The sequence below is a fragment of the Prionailurus viverrinus genome, chromosome C1 (genome assembly GCF_022837055.1).
Source record: "Prionailurus viverrinus isolate Anna chromosome C1, UM_Priviv_1.0, whole genome shotgun sequence".
NCBI classification, from domain to species: domain Eukaryota; kingdom Metazoa; phylum Chordata; class Mammalia; order Carnivora; family Felidae; genus Prionailurus; species Prionailurus viverrinus.
The window spans coordinates 52,644,499-52,662,604 of NC_062568.1; the positions used below are offsets into that span (position 1 = coordinate 52,644,499).

An 18,106-nucleotide genomic window follows, 5' to 3' on the forward strand; every position below is an offset into this window, starting at 1 on the left:
TCCTAAAACAGAACCTGAGAATATTGTTACAAAACTGGTTTAAAAAAAATAAAAAAGCTTATTTCTTTCTAGAAATCCCTACTCCTTGTGAACTCTGCTTGAACCTAAAAAGCAGGAATGGGTCATAAATCACTTGGACAATGGTCAACTGTTCAGTGGCTCATCTTTTCGATCCCCCCCCCCCCCCCTTTAAAGGCTTTCTTTCCTGGCCCTTTGGTATCTCTGCTCATTTTTGCTCGGGGACCCAAATGCCTTGGGGTGAAGACTAGCCCGTGTCGGGGGGGAGGGGCAGTCTTCGAAGTCCTCAGCTGCCCTTTTCTCTCATTCCTCCTCCCCTCAACCCCCAGGGCACCGGCCAGGGCAGGCTCCCCAGAACCCCGCCGGCACCAAGCCTGGCCCCTTCTAGAGTAAGGGCACTACACAGGGTCTGACTCGACCTTTCTTGCGGTCCCGGGAAGTTGCCCAACTCAGCTTGGAGGCCCAACCGCAGGCTGGGAATGCAGGGCCAAAGGATTCCTAGCCACACGGAAGGAAGGCGGCCTCAGAGCGACCACCGCCCGCCGCCTGGGCCGCGCTGGACCGCCACACTCGCCGCGCCTCTGAAACAGCCGAACCCTGATACTTGCTCACTGCACTTAATTCTGCCCGGGATCAATACCTAATATGATACCGAATAAATAAAAGGCGCTCACAGCGGCCAGGGGACGGGGTTATTAAGCAGCTGGAGCTCTCACGGTGCATATCAATGCACCTGTCATTGTGGTTTGTAACAAAATTTATGACTGCAAGCACGGCGGCAGTAAACGCTTCAGCAAGGAATGAAAAGAAAAACACTTCCCAAGGCCCGGCACTTTTCAGAAGTGGAAAACAGGCTCCGCGTAGGAGGAAGAGCGGCAAAAGAATTCCCTACTCCGCACTTTTCCCGGCCCCGCGCCCCGCGAGCTGGGGGATTATATAAAGTGGCCGGCGCCGGTCTCTCCGAACAGCTCCGCTGCACGGCCAGACGTAGGACCGGACGCGCGCAGCTCCGCCGGGGCCGAAGACCCGCTGCCCGCCGCTGCCTGGGGAAGCCGGGAAGCTCGCTGGATGCTCAGAGGCCGGCCCGGCGCTCGCTCTCCCGCCGGGGCCGTGAAAGACCGAGGGGCTCGGGGAAGGAGGGGGCGGCAGTCGCTGGGCTGTGACTAGCGCGGCAGTCGCAGTAAATTATGGGCCGGTAGAGTCAGGGCAAGTTGAAAGAGAAGGGGGAGGCGATGATGTGCCGGTTGCTTCTGTTGCTCTCAAATGTTTCTAAGGTTGTAGTTGGCTCCTCTCCTTGTTTTTGTTTTTGTTTTTCCTAAACCAGGGCCTCGGAAACCCACACATCTCTTTCTGGCAGACAAGACTTGTGCTGGGCACCTCCGTTAATTCGCTGGAACATAGCAACGATTCTTCACTCCCTGTTGGCTTTACTATTGGGGGGTTCCGAAACCACTCCTTTTCGGGTTTGCTCAGTGGGGATATATTTGCTGCAGAGCTGGGCTCGCTCTCTGCCCGAGTTCTCTCGATCTCTCAGCCTGAGCCTCCTCTACCCTATGGGAAGCCCTGGACGCGCCTTCTAAATCATTCTTATTTAGCCCAGATAACTCAATACGTAATACACCCTCCATTTAAGGCACTGGGCTCACCCCATTAAAGCGCCATAAATTTGAAGGCCGATGATCGGTTATCATGTAACGGGCAGCAGTTCACACGGAGGTGATCCACTTCAAAGCCGCCCTTTGTTTTATGTCTTGATGTATGAATCCTGAGATGGCTACCTTGAGTTGCAGGACAGATGGAAATGTAGTGGAAATTATTTTTTTAAATCACACTACTCACCACAGTGTGTGTGTGTGTGTGTGTGTGTGTGCCCGCGCAAGCTCTCGAATTTTGTCTGTAACTCTTTTTAGGTTCTTCAGGGTCCTTTTGATATTCTGTTGAGGCGGATCTGGAACAAAATGGAAAACTCTCAGTGGCAGCCGCTTCTAACGCACACATGTTGAGAGGCTTTCCCCTTTAAGGGTGTCATAATCAATGTGACTATTGTATATGTTGCCCGAAGCCATTCCAGGCACCTTCTCCCTGGCAGAAAGGGAGACTTGATTGGCTTCTAGGGAGTGAGTGGCCTTTAACACCAAAATCTTTGGCTGGATGGGGGAAGGAGGAGCTCAGACCAGAGGGAAGTGCCAGACCCTCAAGCAACGGGTGAGCCAAGTGGGTCAAAGGCACAAGGGGAATCTGTCCTCTCCCCCTGCTTCAGCCAAGCTCTTAGTGCTCCAGGTGCCTTAGTCTCCCAGGCTGAGCCCAAACCTCCTAGGAGTAAAAGAGAAGGACTGTACAAAATTGGCGTGGGAGGGAGGCTACAGCATAGGGCACCTGAAAAAGATGGGCCTGGGTGGGTCCTAGTCAATGGCTGCCCTACTCAGCCCCAGTGGAAAGGGAGCTGGGCGCTATTTCCTGATTTGTACTTTGTATCTTGCATGGTTCCTCTGAATTTATTTTATTCCAGTCGGTACCCACCACAATCCTGGCCTGGGCTGCCCACTCCTGGGTCGGGATTAGGCTGCAAACAATCTAAGAAACACACATCCCTTCCACCCAACAGACCAAGCTGCCCACCACTACGGGCACTTAGCGGGTGCCCATGCAGGTCAGGTGAAAGGAGAGACACAATCCCCCCTCTTGCATCTGCCCTGTGCAATTTGTCGACTCAGTAGTTTGCAAACACTAAACCGGGCAGGAGAAAGCCCCACACAAAGCATTCCAGTCCCTTCTAAAGACCAGAGCGCACAGCCATAAGCCTTTGAAGTGACCTTTGGCTTAGACAGCAATAACTCACCCCTTAATGAACACCCAACGGAAGCGCCTCGGAGAGATCCCAGCCCAGTAGGGCTCCTAATATCGAGCCCAGGCTTCAGCTTCCCAGCCGGTCTGGGCCCAGGGGGCCCAGGCCGCTAGGCCCGCCTTGAGGGCTGTGCAGTGGGTGTGCGATGTACGCAGGTACTCAGACCTGATCAGCGAGCCGGAAGCTACTTTATATGATACGTTCACGTGAACAGACATCAACTTTCGCCGCTTGACTATGTTTTATTTTTTTTTAAAGGGGGTTCTTTAAAAGTAGGATCTTCCCCCTCAGAAGAGGGCTAAATTGAAAGACCACCAGGGCTGATCCCACGATGCCTGTAGCTAGATTTTGTTTTTCCAGCCGTGGATGATCAGGGTAAGTTTGCTCCTGGGCATTCTGGGATGCCCTGTGCACCCTGTGCTCTAGGCTCAGGAGGCTTGGGAAGGGAAAAGAAAAGAGGACCCCAAGGTGGCCAACGTGAGGCCACCCAGAGTCCCCATTGCCTTCTCTCGAGCTCCCTGCTCAGCCCACCCACCCTCCAGCACAAGCCCAACTTCAGCCTCCTGCTTGACCAGAATCTCGGGCTTAACCCTGCTGGCTCTGGGCCACCAGCTCAAGTACCCTTTCCACAGCCAGAAACTGGGGTAGCGGGAGGGAGACCCATCTGGGAGCTGTCAACGGAGAGCTGGTCCGCAGCAGGCCGGGCCCTATACCCCAGCCCCCACCAGCATCCCCAGGAAAAGTCTTTAGGATAGGGAGCCTTGGTTCGGATTATTGAAATTTTCGGGGAAGTTATAAGTGAGTGCTCCACGGGGCCAAATGAAATGCTGCTCGCGGTAATTGGATTCAGCTGACTAAGTTGGCAGGCGCGCTGCTCCAAGGCAGCAGGCGAAGAAAAATGTCCAGTGACTTTAAGTTCTGATGGAGCCAAGAGCAGGCGATTGACAAAACAGCTTTACTGCTCTCCTTTGATGGCGATGTCCTCTTGGAAGTCGGTCCCTCTCCAGCTGGGGCCTGTCCCATCGTAGGTGAAGGGACTGCTCCTTGCTTTCTGGGACCCTTCCCCACAGAGGCCCAGTCTGGCCTGGCTGTGTGACGCTCCCATGAGCCTGGGGCCGCTCCCTCGGACTCATGGAGCTGCTTACTTGGGCTTTGGCCCCGGAAAAATCCAGGATGAATTGTCCTGTCCTCCTCCAGCCAGGAGCCACAGGATCCCGTAAACAAAAGGATGGATGGGAAGCAGGAGCCAAAATAATGATTTAGCTTTCATCCTGGGTTCTTTGGGGAGAAGAACCCAGGAGCCCTAAACCTTTTTTCTCTGCCACTCTGGAAGTCAAAACCCAGATTACTGAGGGAGCATGTACTGGAGGAGCCTCTCAAACTCTTCTGAGTAGTTTGGGGGTTCTCTTGAATTTGGGGGAGAAGCTTGAGAAGCACTTTAACCTCTAAAGGAAAAAAATATTAAGCCAACAGCAAGAGATAAAGGCGTTCGTATATGGAGCTAGTTCCCAGAACAATGCAGGGAGCTGGCTGGTCACAGAGTTTATTTTAAATACATATAAATCAACCTGCCTATGCCCAGCCAGGCAGCCCAAGACACAGAATTAATATGACGCTCCATCTTACTTTGGCAGTGACAGTGTAAAAAAAGTTTCTTTTTATTCATTTCATTTCCCAGCCCATTTTCATAACTGCACATTTACCCCCAAAATAGTTCCTCCAGCCCCCAACCCCTTCACCGACCCTCTCCTGAAACTGCCACATTCCCCCCACCATGCCATCAGCCACCCCCCAAGCCTGGCAAGCTAGTGTGTCCTCCTAACCTTTGGGTAGGCGGGGAGCATCCCCACAAAGCGCACCTCCTTACGATTAATCACCGTCCTCAATGTATATGTAGAAGTGTATCTAGGTCTACGCGGACTGCCTCACCAATTGGCAATAATCAAGATCACAGATTACACAAAATAAATCATATTTAGTATCCCGCTCAGGGCAGCAAGCAGCCCGGTGCCCAAAGATTTCCATTTTGTCATGCAATTGCTTACCTGGATCCCAATTTATCATAAACCTGGTGTCCTCGGCCTCAGAGTGGGCGCCAGTGGGGGGCAGAGCTAGCCTTCCCCCTTTGTCTGCAGACAACACTGTCCCAACCCTGGTCTTGCGCGCTCGCAGACGCGGCCATATACCCGAGCACACGGAATTCCCGGTAGAACGGAACCAGGCTGAGGTTCAACTACCAATAAACGCAGGAGGAACGAGTTCGCAGTCCCCGAGCTGGCTTCGCCTGCGATGCGCGCCCGTCGGTCCACCCGCCCGCCTGTCCGCTCCCAGGCCCAGAGCGGCGGCCACCCGCGCCCCCACCCACTCCTGGGTTCCTGCCCAGCCCTCCCAGACCCCCCAGAGCTCGGGGTTTGTTTTGCTTTCGGAATGTGGCCCTTTCTGGATTTGGAGAGAGCCCCGGAAACCCCCTCATGGTCGGGAAATACAGACGCTGCCTTCAAATGCGAGCATATTTGTTCACGTGACCCCAAGGGAAGATTGTACTGATTGAGGCTGAAACTTTCACGCCATCCAGCCCCGGAGCGCAGCCAGGCCTGGGGGCTAGGAGGAGGGGCGGGAAGCGTGGGATCCGGGCCCCTTCCCCGGAGCAGGCATGAGTGGGTATGGAGCGGAAAGAAAGCCCTCATCTCGCAGCTCGAGTCCAACCCAGCCCCAGTCCGGCCACCGGCAGTGGCATGAGGGGCGCTGAGAGTCTCACCCCCCACGACCTCTGACCCTGGCCCAGCCTTCCACCGGACCAGCCCGCGGACTGGAAATTTTAGAGGCTGCCTTTCAGAGGCGTCTCCGGAGGTGACTATGGAGCTTCGGAGGCCCAGGGTTCCCTTAGCTCCCCAGTCGAGCCCGATACCTCTCATCCGCACGCACCCGGGCCAGGCTCCGCCTAGGCGGACGGGCTGCTCGCCCCCTCCCCGGTCGAGGCAATTAGTTGTGGCACAGCGCAGGCTCCAGCCCTAAGGTGGGTGACTCCAGCTCCCAGACCGGGGCCGGTCACCTCGGGGAAACCCCACCCCACCCCCACCCCCACCCCGCTGGGGCTCTGGCTCGTTCCGCAGACGCGGCAGAGGAGCCGCCACTCCCCAGAGCCAGAAAGGGCGCATAAGCAGCCGACCGGACCCGTAGCGGTCTCCCTGCTCTGCGTCTTGCGCGCTCCACTCGGGTTCCGCGCGGCGTGGAGCCGCCAAGGCGCCGAGCTGCTGTTTGCCGAGAGCGCGCGCCTCCAAACCTGGGCAGGGCTCACGGAATCCGCAGGCCCGGCGACTGCCAGGCCGCGGCTTCCCGCTTCCTGCGGCGCCTCCAAGAAGGCGAGGTGGCTGAGAAATCAGCCCTAGCCGGGCTTATCTGGGAGTCCTGGGAGCTTCTATTTTAGAAATATTACATCGGGACCTGTTCCCAGCACTCTCCGAGTGGTCAGGCGGAATTTACGGTAACAATTCTGCGTGTGAGAAAGAGTTAAGCTCCCAGCCAGGGTGAGCGACCGGCTTCCAGGTCCCGGCCTGCCGCGAGTCCCCAAGGTCGTCTCCCAGCCCGACCCGCTCCCCAGAATCCCGCACCATGCGGAAGTCTCCACCCCATCCCCGAAGTCTGGTTTTCATGGCCAGTTCTGCCTCCCAACGGCATCGGGCACGGAGCAGATGCCCTGTCGCCGCCGGCGAGGTCTCCGAGCGACGAAGGCGAATGTGAACGTGCTCAGCAGCCCCAGAAGAGCCGGGGAGAAGGGGGTAAAGTCCTCCTCATCCCCATTGCAGAGGCACAGGAAGTCCCGGAAGACAGGTCACAGGCTGCTCAGAGCCCTTTAGACCTGTGAGGGAGCTCCTCCTTTTGTTCACCTGGACGGGCCTGGCTGGAGGCCCACTCGGGACGCCTCTTGGAGCCGGACCGTGGGTGCCCCCAGTTCACCCCCACCGGAGTATCCCGCCCCCTAGCCTCCCGCCAGGGGCCGAGCAACGGGCCCGCAGCAAGTGTTAATCTCCTGCCAAAGAGGGGGGCCGCTTTGCGGGAATTTGTCTCCAGGAAAGGATCTAAGCCTTCTTCAATCGGAGCATATGTTCATAGAGCAATAAACCGGAAAGATTTACAGTCCTCGCCCGGCCCCCAACAGCCTCGCACCCTTTCAGGAATTACTTACGATGATTTATCACATCAACCCGGGCAATTGTCACACTGATAAAATAGCCCGGGCCGGTGCCCGCCAAGCCCAGGACTTGGGAGGCTGTTGGCTGCCGGGCTGCCAGCGGGGCTGGGGAGGCTTTTTGTGGGTTCCTTCTCTGGGCCTACCAGGTGATGGTGTGGTGGGTTGGGGTGGGTGGGGTTGGGGTGGGAGGGGAGCCAATTCTCATTGAGAAAAACGCAAGCAGCTCAAAGAAAGCGCCCGGAATCTGCGTCGGAGTCACTTGCAAAGCACATAAACATTTGTCATCTTTGAATAATTGAATTAATGTATTATTGTTTGAATGTATAATTCATAACGGAGGAAACTTTGTCTCTGTCCTGACGGGGAAATATACACACACCAAAAAAGAAATCAAAACATACACACAATCCCACAACAACTACCAACGCAGCCAGCCCCAGCTAGCGGAAATCATCCTCAAAGCCAACGACAGGGAAGGAGGCGAATAAAGAGGCTCTCCTCCCCGGCACCGGCCCTGAGTTTCAAGCTGAAGGAGGAGAATGCCCGCTGCCGCCCCGACCCAGACCCCGGCAAGCTGGGGGTGGGGTGTGGTGGCAGCGTAGTGGCGAGTGGGACCTCGAATCTCCTTGGAGTGTGGGAGAAGAAAAGCTGAAATGGGAGGCAACCGGACAGGCAGCTTTTGCACCTCTCCCTGGCCTCTCTCGCACATCCCTGCCCCAGGCTCCCCTTCGCCCCAGGGTCTCCCACCCTGCCGGCAGGGACTTCTAACCCGCGCCTTTATTTTCCATCTTCCCCCAAATTAAAAATACAAAAATAAAGGGGAAGAAGGAGAAAACTCCTTGCTGGGGTGGCCGAAACAGCAGAGCTGGGGTGGGAAAGGAGGGGAGTGGGAGAAGCAACTCGGAAATCATTATCTGTTGGTTAAAACCTGCCTGGGGTAAAATTTCAACTCGATTTTATAGCCTTCTATTATGACGCAAAGAAAAATTTACGACCCTCGCTTGAAAAGAGGGCCGGGGCCTTTTCTCACCGGTTTAAGAATAGGCAGCAGATGCCGTGACAGCGACCATTGTTCCCGGTAGACACAGGCGACCGGGCAACCTCGGCCCGCGTGCGCCAGGCGCGTCCCCCAGCCGGGCGGGTTTTTTTTTTTTTTTTTTTTAAACAACTCCTGTTGTTTCGGAGCAGCCCGCGCGCACCCTCGCCCCTCGCCCCCTCGCCCCTCGCCCACCCCCACATGCTCACACACACCCTCTCGCTCGCTCGCATACACACACTCGGCCGCTCTCAGTAATTTTTCATAAGTGCAAAGCTTTGCTGAACCAAAGGTCACCATCCAAGCCACTAACAACTTCTCGCCGGCGCGCGGTTCCAAATCAGGAAGCAAAGGGAACTATTTGTCAGCGGCCCTGACAGCTAAGTTCATTAAGGATTTAAATCCGAAGAAATAAAAGTCGCCAAAATATTTACCTGCTGGCCGCGCTCCCGCGCCCGCCACTGGGGGCCGAGGGTGGAGGGCTGGGGGCGCCGCGCAGCCCCCCTCGGCGGGTGATATTCTTGGGATCCCTGCACTTTCCAAGTCGGAGAGAGCCCTTTGCGTGGCAGATTAATGACGACTCCGTGTTTCTTAAGGGACGTGCTGAATTAATTATTTCGCCAATCACGTGGTCGGGACTTGTAGAAATCTATTCTTATCATCTTCCTCGCACTTTGAAAATTCTCCGGGTTATGAAAGGCCCTCCCCCGGCTGCCGGCGAGCCCCGGCCGCCCAGCCAGGCGCGGGGGGCAGGGAGGGCTCCCCAACATGGCGGGCGGGCGGGAAGCGCCTTCTGCCGAGGGTCCCGATTTACTGTACTGTACTCAAGCGGGCTCGGCTATGGACTCGCTTCCTCCTCGTCCCTGCCCGTGATTCAATACACACAACGGTATTGATGTATTGGTGGGCACAGGAGGAGCCATTAACCAGAAGACGGGCAGAGGACAATCATAAAATGTGTCTGAATATTTAAACTTCTGTCTGCGCACTTATAAATACACATGTCCACGCGTCTGAGGCGAGCCCTTCCATATATTAAGGACACATGTCTGATTTTATGCATTCTGCTCATTTCCTGTCGCGAGCAATCCCCCCCCCCCCAGCTATTTTGGGACTCCTGTCTTGGCCCACTCTCCAAGGCAAGGCAAAGACGAGAAAAAGCCTTTGCAGAAAAAAAAAAAATAGCGCACGCCACTTTTTATGGTGGGGAGTGTTTATTGTCGTCTGGAGGGCAGAGGGGGCTCTGGGGGAAGGAGGGGCAGGTGCTGGAGGCCCCAGTGGGACTAAATAGCACAAGGAAAGTAGGAGTCCAAGATTGGAGACCAGAGGGGTTTGGTCCCAGCAGCCACTGGCCAGTCTCAGCTTGGTCCAGAACCCAGCACTCTCCCAGAGTTGGGGGGCAGGGAGGTCTCTCACCCACCACAAGACAAAGAGAGATTGGAGGTGTCTGGAGCTAACCGGGGCCAACCTGGAGCCTCCTTCTAGCCTGGGAAGTTACTTATTTTTTCTTCCAAAAAATAATGCCCTGCAGCCTGAATGCAACGTTAGGCTTCCCAATGCTCACAAAACATGGTGGCCAAATTGGGACTGTGTATGTGTGGGGGAGAGGTTAATGACAGATTTGCTAACCCTTACACACTTTAACCTTCACATGTCAGGCACAATGCAGAAAATAATAAGTTGTTTATATTGAATGTTAGCTTTTAGAAGACTTAATGAAGAATGCTTCTTTGGAGGCACCAAACAGGATGGAAGTTTCGCTACACCTTTTATTATTTCAAATATAGATCAATGAATTACATCAAAACTACAGGCAACAATTAGTATAAATAATACTTTAATCAGTGGCAGCAGAACATTGGTCAATTCTATTAAAAAAGCATCCTGTGTGAACAGACACCATGGGGCTGACAGACAATGTCATCTCCCAACAAAAGGCTGCAATGGACAAAGTGAGATGGGAGTCTGAGGAGCAATGTCCTCGGTAAACACTTCACTCCTCCCCAGTCACGACCCCAACACAGCTTAAAAAAAACAACAACACCAAAACAAACACTTCTGGCTCATATTTGGGGGAACAAACTGGAAACAAATGAAAGCAAATGGGCACTGAGCCTTTCCACATCTAGGTTTCTCCAGAGTATGTTCCCAGATGGAAACTCATTTCCTTCCCTGCCCTACGTGGTTTTGAGAAGGGAGGGGGGGTGCTGCTGCTTCTCCCCTGCCCCACTCCTGTGGGCCCAAACGGACGCTGGGGTCCGATTGGGACCACAGGGTTGAGGACTGCCCCCTGGGCCATCCAAGCTCCATTAACATTTCAAAAGACAATCCCTGGAAACTGAGGAGAACTGAGACTTATAAACAAAGAAGTTGTTTCTCTGATTAAGTTACTTTTCAAAGTAGTGAAGCTATGTTTGAGAAGAAGGTGGGTTTTCTTCATCAAAACATGCCTCTTGGCTTTCCTCTGGGACATGGGTGAAGTCAGCGAAGCAGTTTTGGCATTTGGTCTGAAGCTGGGGTAGATAACCTGAACTTCTGGGAATGGGGAAATCTATATAATAATCTTTATAATATATATGTAGTTGGGTGTCGTGAAAATATATACTTTTCCCCCCTCCCAAGGAGAAGGTTCAATATATTCACAGATTTGGGCTTTAGGAAAGAATCTTAGCAACTTTCCAACTTGCCTCTAACGATAGCGGCTCTTTTCAAATGCTACATCCAAAGACTGCTCTCCCCATTAGAGGGGGAAAAAAAGAAGAGAAGGGTAGTTAGAGTCCAAAAGGTTAAGGGTTTAGAGGTCAGTCCTCCCGGCTGAAATACAGCTAATCGAATAGAAAATTTGTCCTCTGGATGAACCTGATTCTGTAATTTAGCCGAACTTCAGTAAAATACCTTTTCAGCTTCTCAACGTGAGGGCGTCAGAAAAAAGACGTCTTGACTATGTATGAACTCTTTGCTTTTTGTCATAGAAACAATGATGCGAATAATGCAGGAATATCCATCTTTAATATCCCGACGTGGCGATATTCAAGTATTGCCATGTGCAAGTCTGAGAGCCAGGCTCACCCCAAGGAGGAACAAAGAGCTGTCCCCAGGGTCTAATACAAAAGACCAAGGCTTGGAAGATACTTTAGAGAAGTGGAATTTCAGCCTAGGGACTCCAGTGAATACCTGCTCTCAGCTCTCAGGAGACACCAAAGAACATGCGTGCAGAAAAAGTCTTTTTTTTTTTTCTCCCTCCACTTAAATATATTTAAAAAATTATCTCTGAACTTTATAAAGCATTCTGAAGCACTGAAAAAAAAAATAGCTCCAATTCTTAATCTCTCTTTCAAGCTCATCCTTTTTCCCTCCCCTCTTTTGTCACTTTTTGGTAGCTGCAACCAGGGGTTTCTTTTTGGAGCCCACAGCTTTGGGGTTTAAACTTCCAAAGTCTGTTTCATTTGAGTATATGAACTCTGGCCATTCCCTTTGACTCTTCCCCCCCCCCCCCACCCCTTAGCCTTAAGGGTCAGCATTTTAGAAAAATGAGCCTTGAATCCTCAGGCAAGGCATAAGAAAAATGACTAAAGAACATCACTCCTCTGTTGTTTGAGGGTGATTGTTATGAAACCACTATTCTTAAGGCAAGGAGGAGGGCCTAAAACTTTTATACTTTTACAATCTCTGCTTCTAATCAATGGGTTGAGAAAAACTTCCTTACACTTGTTTAAAAAATAAAAAAAAAAACTTCAGGGAAAAAAACCCTAAGACCAACTTTTGTGGGCTTCTAGATTCAATTAGTGTTCTCTTTCTTTTTTACAGCAAGATTTCCCCACCTTCCCACTTTCTCCCCACCACACACCCCCTCTCCCATATAGGCCGTATACCAATTCCTATAAAATAGTGCTACATGGGTTATTTGGAATCCAGTTGGAATAGAAAATTCAGTCACTATCTAATGACCCAGAACATAGAGGTGTTGTTTTCTTTCCCCAGAAGGAAAATGTTGGACCATTTGTTTCTTTCTCTTTTCCCTTTCCTTTAATCACCCAGAACTAGTTGTAAGCACAGTGCTGAAAAAAGCACATGTGGAAATATATTTTCAAGAACTCAACTTTGAGTGGACCCTTTGCTTCCCTCTAAAAGGGTTAAGGGCCCCCCACACACATTTCCGGGGAGTGGGGAGGGGTGGAGTTCAAAATGCCGGTTAGAGCCAGAAGTTAGTCCACACATCTCTGATTCTTCTCCCTGAAACTCAGCCCCTTTCACCTTCTTAAGATTTTTGGCATTAAGATGTCAGTTATTTCTGTCCCCCATCCCCCAACAAATAAATATTTAAGCAAATATAATCTAAACATAAAATAACCCAACCCATTTCCACTTCCTTCTTAGACTCATTTCTTTGGGCATGGGGCCACCGGGAGCAAAATATTTTTTTCACACCGGAAATTATACAGATAACCCAGAAAGTTCAGAAATCCTGGCCCAGCTTTCCTGTTTCCACTGAAAGCACCTAGCACAGGGATGGCCAACCTGCTGCCTCAACTCCCCCACTTTATTAAGCCACCAAGATCCCTGGAGGGGTGGGGTGGGGGAGGATGTTCAAATTCACACTGGGATAAAGCATCCAACCTTCATTTGCAAATTCAAAATCCAACAGCAGAGATTTTCATAAGTTTAATGACTCGCCAAGGTTTATGTTCTCAGTAGCTCCTGCCATATGATAATATACTTAGAGAGAGAATCCCGCCCCCCTCCCACCCCCATCCCGCTTCAGGGAGGGGGCTGCCCTCGGGCAGGATGCTAACCTAGTCCGAGGGCGGCCTGCGTATCCCAGGTCCACCCCACAGTACCTTAGAGCCCAGGGAGGTGACAGCAAGCCTGGCCTGCCCCCGCAGCTTCGGCTCAGCCGGGAGCGCAGGGAGGAATGGGCCCAGGGTCCCCACTTCTACAAGGTCGTCAGGTCCGTGTGGTGGTCCTTGGCCAGCTGCTGCAAATGCTGGCCTGGGGCAGCTGAGGAGGAGCAGGAGGAGGAGGAAGAAGAGGACGAGGACGAGGACCTGCCTTTGGTGTTGGGCAGCTTGTGGTCTTTTTTCCACTTCATCCTCCGGTTCTGGAACCAGATCTTGATCTGGCGCTCAGAGAGACACAGGGTGTGAGCAATTTCAATCCGACGGCGCCGGGTCAGATACCTGTTAAAATGAAATTCTTTTTCCAGTTCTAGGACTTGCTGCCGGGTGTAGGCCGTCCGAGACCGCTTGGGCTCCCCGCCAGTGTAGTTGGGGTTCACTGCGAGACAAAACAGACAGCACGGTCAGGTCAGCGCCCGGCTCCTCTTAGGGCCCTCGCCACTGCCGCTCACTTCCTGGCGTGCCCGAGGCCCGCGGCCCTCCCAGCGCACTCCCCAGCCCGCTCCCTTCCTCCCTCCCGCCCTCTCGTCCTCTGTACCCAGCGCACCCGCTCACTCCCACCCACCCACTCCCCCAGGCTCCGGGGCCGGGATCCCCTTACGTGCTCCCATCTCCCTGGCCCACCGAGAGCTCCGGAATTCCCTAGCATTTTGGTAACCCCCCCCCTCTCCTCCTCTACCAGGTTCCGTCCGCTCTGAAAATGGAGTCCTCCCCCACCCCACCCCCATCTCCACCCCCTTTTTCGCCCACAGCCAAGCAGCCAGCCACATGGTCCCGGCCTGCTCCCTCAGCTATAAAAATTTATGGAGAGAGTAATTGCGGCGCCCATTGAAGCCCCACAAGCCCCCACCCACTCGCACCCCCTCTCGGGGGCCCAGGCCTCCAGGCTGGGGTGGGGACTGAGAGGTCGCTGGACCATGCCTTACCCGAATTCACGTGCACCTTCTTCATCCATGGGTAGACCACCGCGGGCTGCTTGAGTGCCGTCCCGGGGGGCGGCTGCTTGGGGCCGCCCGGCTGGCTGCAGGCCCTGGCGCTGGGCAGAGGCGCGGGCGGCGGCGCCGGGGGCGCGGGGCACGGCTCTCCTGGGGCTCCGTAGTGGCCACCGGGGCCACCGGCTTCTTGCCCGTGACCCCGCGTGGGTAGCGCCGAGCCGGGCCCGGGCCCGCCGCCTCCGAAGGTCTGCTCACCGAAGTCGGGCCGTGGGTAGAGCCCCGGGGGCTGGAAGTCTGCACCCTGCACGCCTCCGCTGTAGTAGTCGGCGCCCTGCTCGCCTAGGTAGCTGCCCTGCAAATATTCTTCGCACGGAGGGAACTTGGGGTCCACATACTTGGAGTTCACCATATACGAACTCATGGCCATTAATTTCAGAAGGTAGAAAATACTAATTTTTCTCGTGTTGTCTTTTTTTCTCCTTCCATAGGGCCCTCCTACTTGCTGTCAACTGAATAAAGTTGGCGGCCATGTGACCAAGCCAGCCAATAGCGAGGAAGCGAGTTTATCACCGGGTTGGTGAGCATCTCATAATTTTCACAAATTTAACTAAATAACATACGTGTAATCAAGTGACTCGCCATGGCACATTTGAGGGCCCCCGCCAGATGTTAGTGTAGTTCTCCAATTCCCCGCACCCTCATTCCTGGCAGGTAATCCCAGCTTTTGTCTGCCACTGACTTTGTTAACCTCCAGTGTCCTCTCCACTCACCCCCGCTGAGATACAGCCCCCCAAAATGGGTACAGTTCAAGGGGGAATGAAACCCCAACTCTGTCAGGCTGCAGAATGCCAAAAGGCCGGTGGGTGAGGCAGCCTCTGAGTTGGGCAGAGTACCCCAGGCAGGCAGGGCTCCCGCCCGCGGGAACGGGGACTCTGCCATACAAAGGCCGAGTCCCGGCTTTGTCTTCCTCAGGGTCACCCAAAAGTTGCAACAGTCTGGCGGGCCCGAATCAAATCAGGCGATGAGTAACTGCCAAGCTTGCTGTGAGTGCCCAGGATGGAGTGCTTTTAGCCAAAGTCGGTCTTACAGGTATGGCAAGACCGCCCTCCACCCAGCTCATACAGCTGAGGGGTGGGCCTGGAAGGTGACGATGGCACCCCCACCTCACCCAGATAGGCTCCAAAGGACCCTGCACTCCCTTTTCCCACGTGGCAGTCAACGACCTGTGAGCCTCCTCACTGGGCACCCTCTGACCTCACTTCATGCTCCTTGAGGGCAGAGTTGGGGCTGGGGCTACCTGGCTTTCCACCTTGCTCCCCAGCTCCCCAAAAGCTAGCCCTTTGGCCCTGCATTCATGCAACCAATTAAGGGTTTACACGGGAACCTCTGTTTAAACGTGAGGGGCTTCGGGGAAAAGGCTCCCCCCGTGTCACCAGGCTCAGTCCATCTTCCTGGAGTCTAAGGTAATAAAACAGAAAGGAAACTGCCCCGCACCCGGCTGCCTCTGGCCTCAGCTTCCGACTATGGCTATTTCGGAGAAACATGAAGTTTTTGCATCGACCATATATTCCCCTAGAATCGAATCTGTGACTATGTGGATACCACACAAATTCGGTTCTACAGGGTATATATAGACAACGTTACTACCTCCGGGTTTCACCTAGAGTGGGTACCCAGACCGCTGCCAGCCCCGGCCTCTTCCTCGGAGCCATCACCGGCCCGACGCAGCCACTCGCACTTTCAGAGAGGGTTCAGGTAGCTTGAAGAGCTCGGTGACAATTTGCAGCAACGAGTTCCCCATCCTTGCACCAGGGCCGGAGTTACCGAGCAGCCGAGGAGACAGGACACTCTTCTTAAGAAAGAAAGAAAAGAAGAAAAAATAATCCATCCCAGAAATGGGGGCTTTATTACCCTCCTCTCTAGATCCACCCCCTCCCCCTTATCAAGTGGTATTTTCCAGAAAGGAGCAAATGCCCTTAGTGGCAGGAGAAAAGATGCAAGAGGAGAATATCCTCTGCCCATTCTTCTTCCCAGTGCAGGGGCAAGCCAGGTTGGCTGACAAACCTAGTTCCCCAAGAGGTCTTGCATTTACCTTCCTGGGCCCTGTGCCGGGCTGGCCTCTCCGTCCTGAGCTGCAGACCCTGCGGCAGGCACTGCTTGCAGGCACCAAGCTGCCCTGGGCTGGGGTCGGCGTACTAATGGTGAAGGGCAGGGCGAGGGGTCATTCGAAATCATTTACAAACATATCACAAAGTTTCATTATTTTTGCTTTGCCGACAGCAGCACACAAGAGTACAAAAGTTCATGAGTTGCACCCGCCCGCCCCAGTGCCTCAGCGCTGTCTAGGGCTCACCCCTCGGTTTAGGGCACCAAGAACACAGACTCACTCAGGGCCGGGATGGATTTCAGGGGCAGAAGGATGCCCCGGGCTCAAGTCCGGCTTTTGGATCTGTGAGCATAGGCCAGAGGTGCTAGAAAAAAATTTTTTTGATTGTTTTAATTTCCTCCTTGTGATTCAAAAATTAGTTTCAGCCTCAGCCTTCATCTGGTGGGGTAGAGCAGAGAAACGCCTTTCTGCCTCTCAGCCTGGCAAAATTGGCTGCCTGCTTCTACTCTGCACTTTGCATGCTCCCCACCCCACCCCCCATCCTTTGGTTCCAGTGCTGTGGCTATTTTGTAGGGATTTCCTGGGTGCCAATTCTAACCAGAGTCTGAGGCTGCCCCAAGCCAAATTTCCTTGTTGAAGGGGGTGGTTCACCCCAACTTCCCCTAATGCCGAGTGCTCCCACATACCCACCTGCTTGGGGACACTGGGCCTAGATTTTATCCAGGCAAACTGGGGGAGCCTGCTGGGCCGGGTGGGGACCCGGGTGAGGGTACACATTTTCATATTTGTTAGACGCTGTGACCTGCATTTCACCTTATTGCTCCACTTGTTCAGACAGGTCAAAGCCAACGAGTTATTGATGAACAAAAGCGTTAAATATTCACCTCCCGCTCAACTGCCCATACAAATGCTTTTGATCTCTCGGGCTTTTGTGCTGTGTTCAGCTACAGGGTGCCGAATGGGTTTGCAAGTGAAGAGCCCTGGCAGAGATAGGCACCCAGAGCAGGGGCAGCAACAGGAAGGGGGCAAAACCAGGGTGTCCTGGGGACACCAGATTTTCCAGCCTGGAACCCAGAGTCGGTTTCACTTAAGCCAGCCTGATTAATAGAGAGGAATTATGAACTGGGCGGTATCTCCACTCCTGGGGGTGAACACAGCCCCCAGGAAGTCAACTAGGCTGCCCATCCTGGAAGGCAAAGAAACCTGGCCCAGAGCCAAGCACCAGTTTCTTCCACCCTGAAGAGAGGGTGTCTCACCAGAGAGGATGGGTGCCTGGCTCCTACCGCCTTCCTTCATTCCATCTCCCATTAAAATAAAGTCATCTCCATTTTGCAGTAAGGGAAGGGTCACTATCTTTTCCTGGGTTCTCCTGCCACTACCATCAACTTAAATGGGATAGTCTTCCTGGAGACCCCACAGGCCTCCTCAGAAATGTACCTGTCTTCCGCGGCACATGCAACTCAGAAAGATCCAAAGTTCTGAGCCCAGGACCCCAAGAATCTCTGCCCCCACCGCAACTCTACCACCACTACCACCACCAAAACCACGTTTGCTTGCGACACCAGCGGCTCTGGCGCAAAAATTCTCGAATTGCAGTTACAGAGAAACAGAAGTGAACCAGAAGCTTCGTATCTCTCCCTCCTTGCTCAGCCCGTGTCCCCAGCCCACAGCCCAAACGTCTGGAGCTGTGGCCGGGGGAGGGGCGAGGGGCGAGGAGGGATTTCCACTTACAGCTCAGAATTCGCAGCCCTTCCTTCCCGGAAGCGGGCCAACTGCACACACCCGGAGCCGTAGAGGGTTACGTTTTTCTTTCTTTCCTTCGTCTTTTTATTAAAAACAAAAGAAGAAAAGAGAAGACTGCGCCAGGCTGGAACGGGTTAAGCTAGGCTGGGGGGGGCGGAAGAGAATCGCATTGCTTTGGTGTTTAGCAGGTTGGTTCGAGCAGAAAGCGATGCTCGCCGCAACTTGTTAATGGAGCGGGCTGCTAATTAGCTGCAAGCTCCTAACAGAAGCATAGGCTGCTGCGGAGCTGCACCTGTGCGAGCTGGGGAGGCCCGAGGAGGCCCGGGGAGGCCCAG

General features: G+C 53.7%; 1 protein-coding gene across 1 annotated transcript; it reads right to left on the reverse strand.

Moving 5' to 3' along the window:
* Positions 1–9,842: 9,842 nt before the first annotated feature.
* On the reverse strand, positions 9,843–15,503 carry HOXD4 (homeobox D4). The gene is made up of 2 exons (XM_047869709.1): positions 13,913–15,503; positions 9,843–13,365 (listed from the first exon to the last, which is right to left on the reverse strand). The coding sequence occupies exons 1-2, from the start codon at positions 14,346–14,348 to the stop codon at positions 13,025–13,027; spliced, it is 777 nt and encodes a 258-aa protein (XP_047725665.1). The 5' UTR covers positions 14,349–15,503; the 3' UTR covers positions 9,843–13,024.
* Between the last annotated feature and the right edge of the window lie 2,603 nt (positions 15,504–18,106).

Excerpts from the sequence above, each read along its gene's own strand:
- HOXD4 (XM_047869709.1), bottom strand. The coding sequence starts at position 14,348 with ATGGCCATGAGTTCGTATATGGTGAACTCCAAGTATGTGGACCCCAAG. Across the intron at positions 13,366-13,912 it reads GAAGGTGCACGTGAATTCGG|TGAACCCCAACTACACTGGC; the intron begins GTAAGGCATGGT and ends TTTGTCTCGCAG.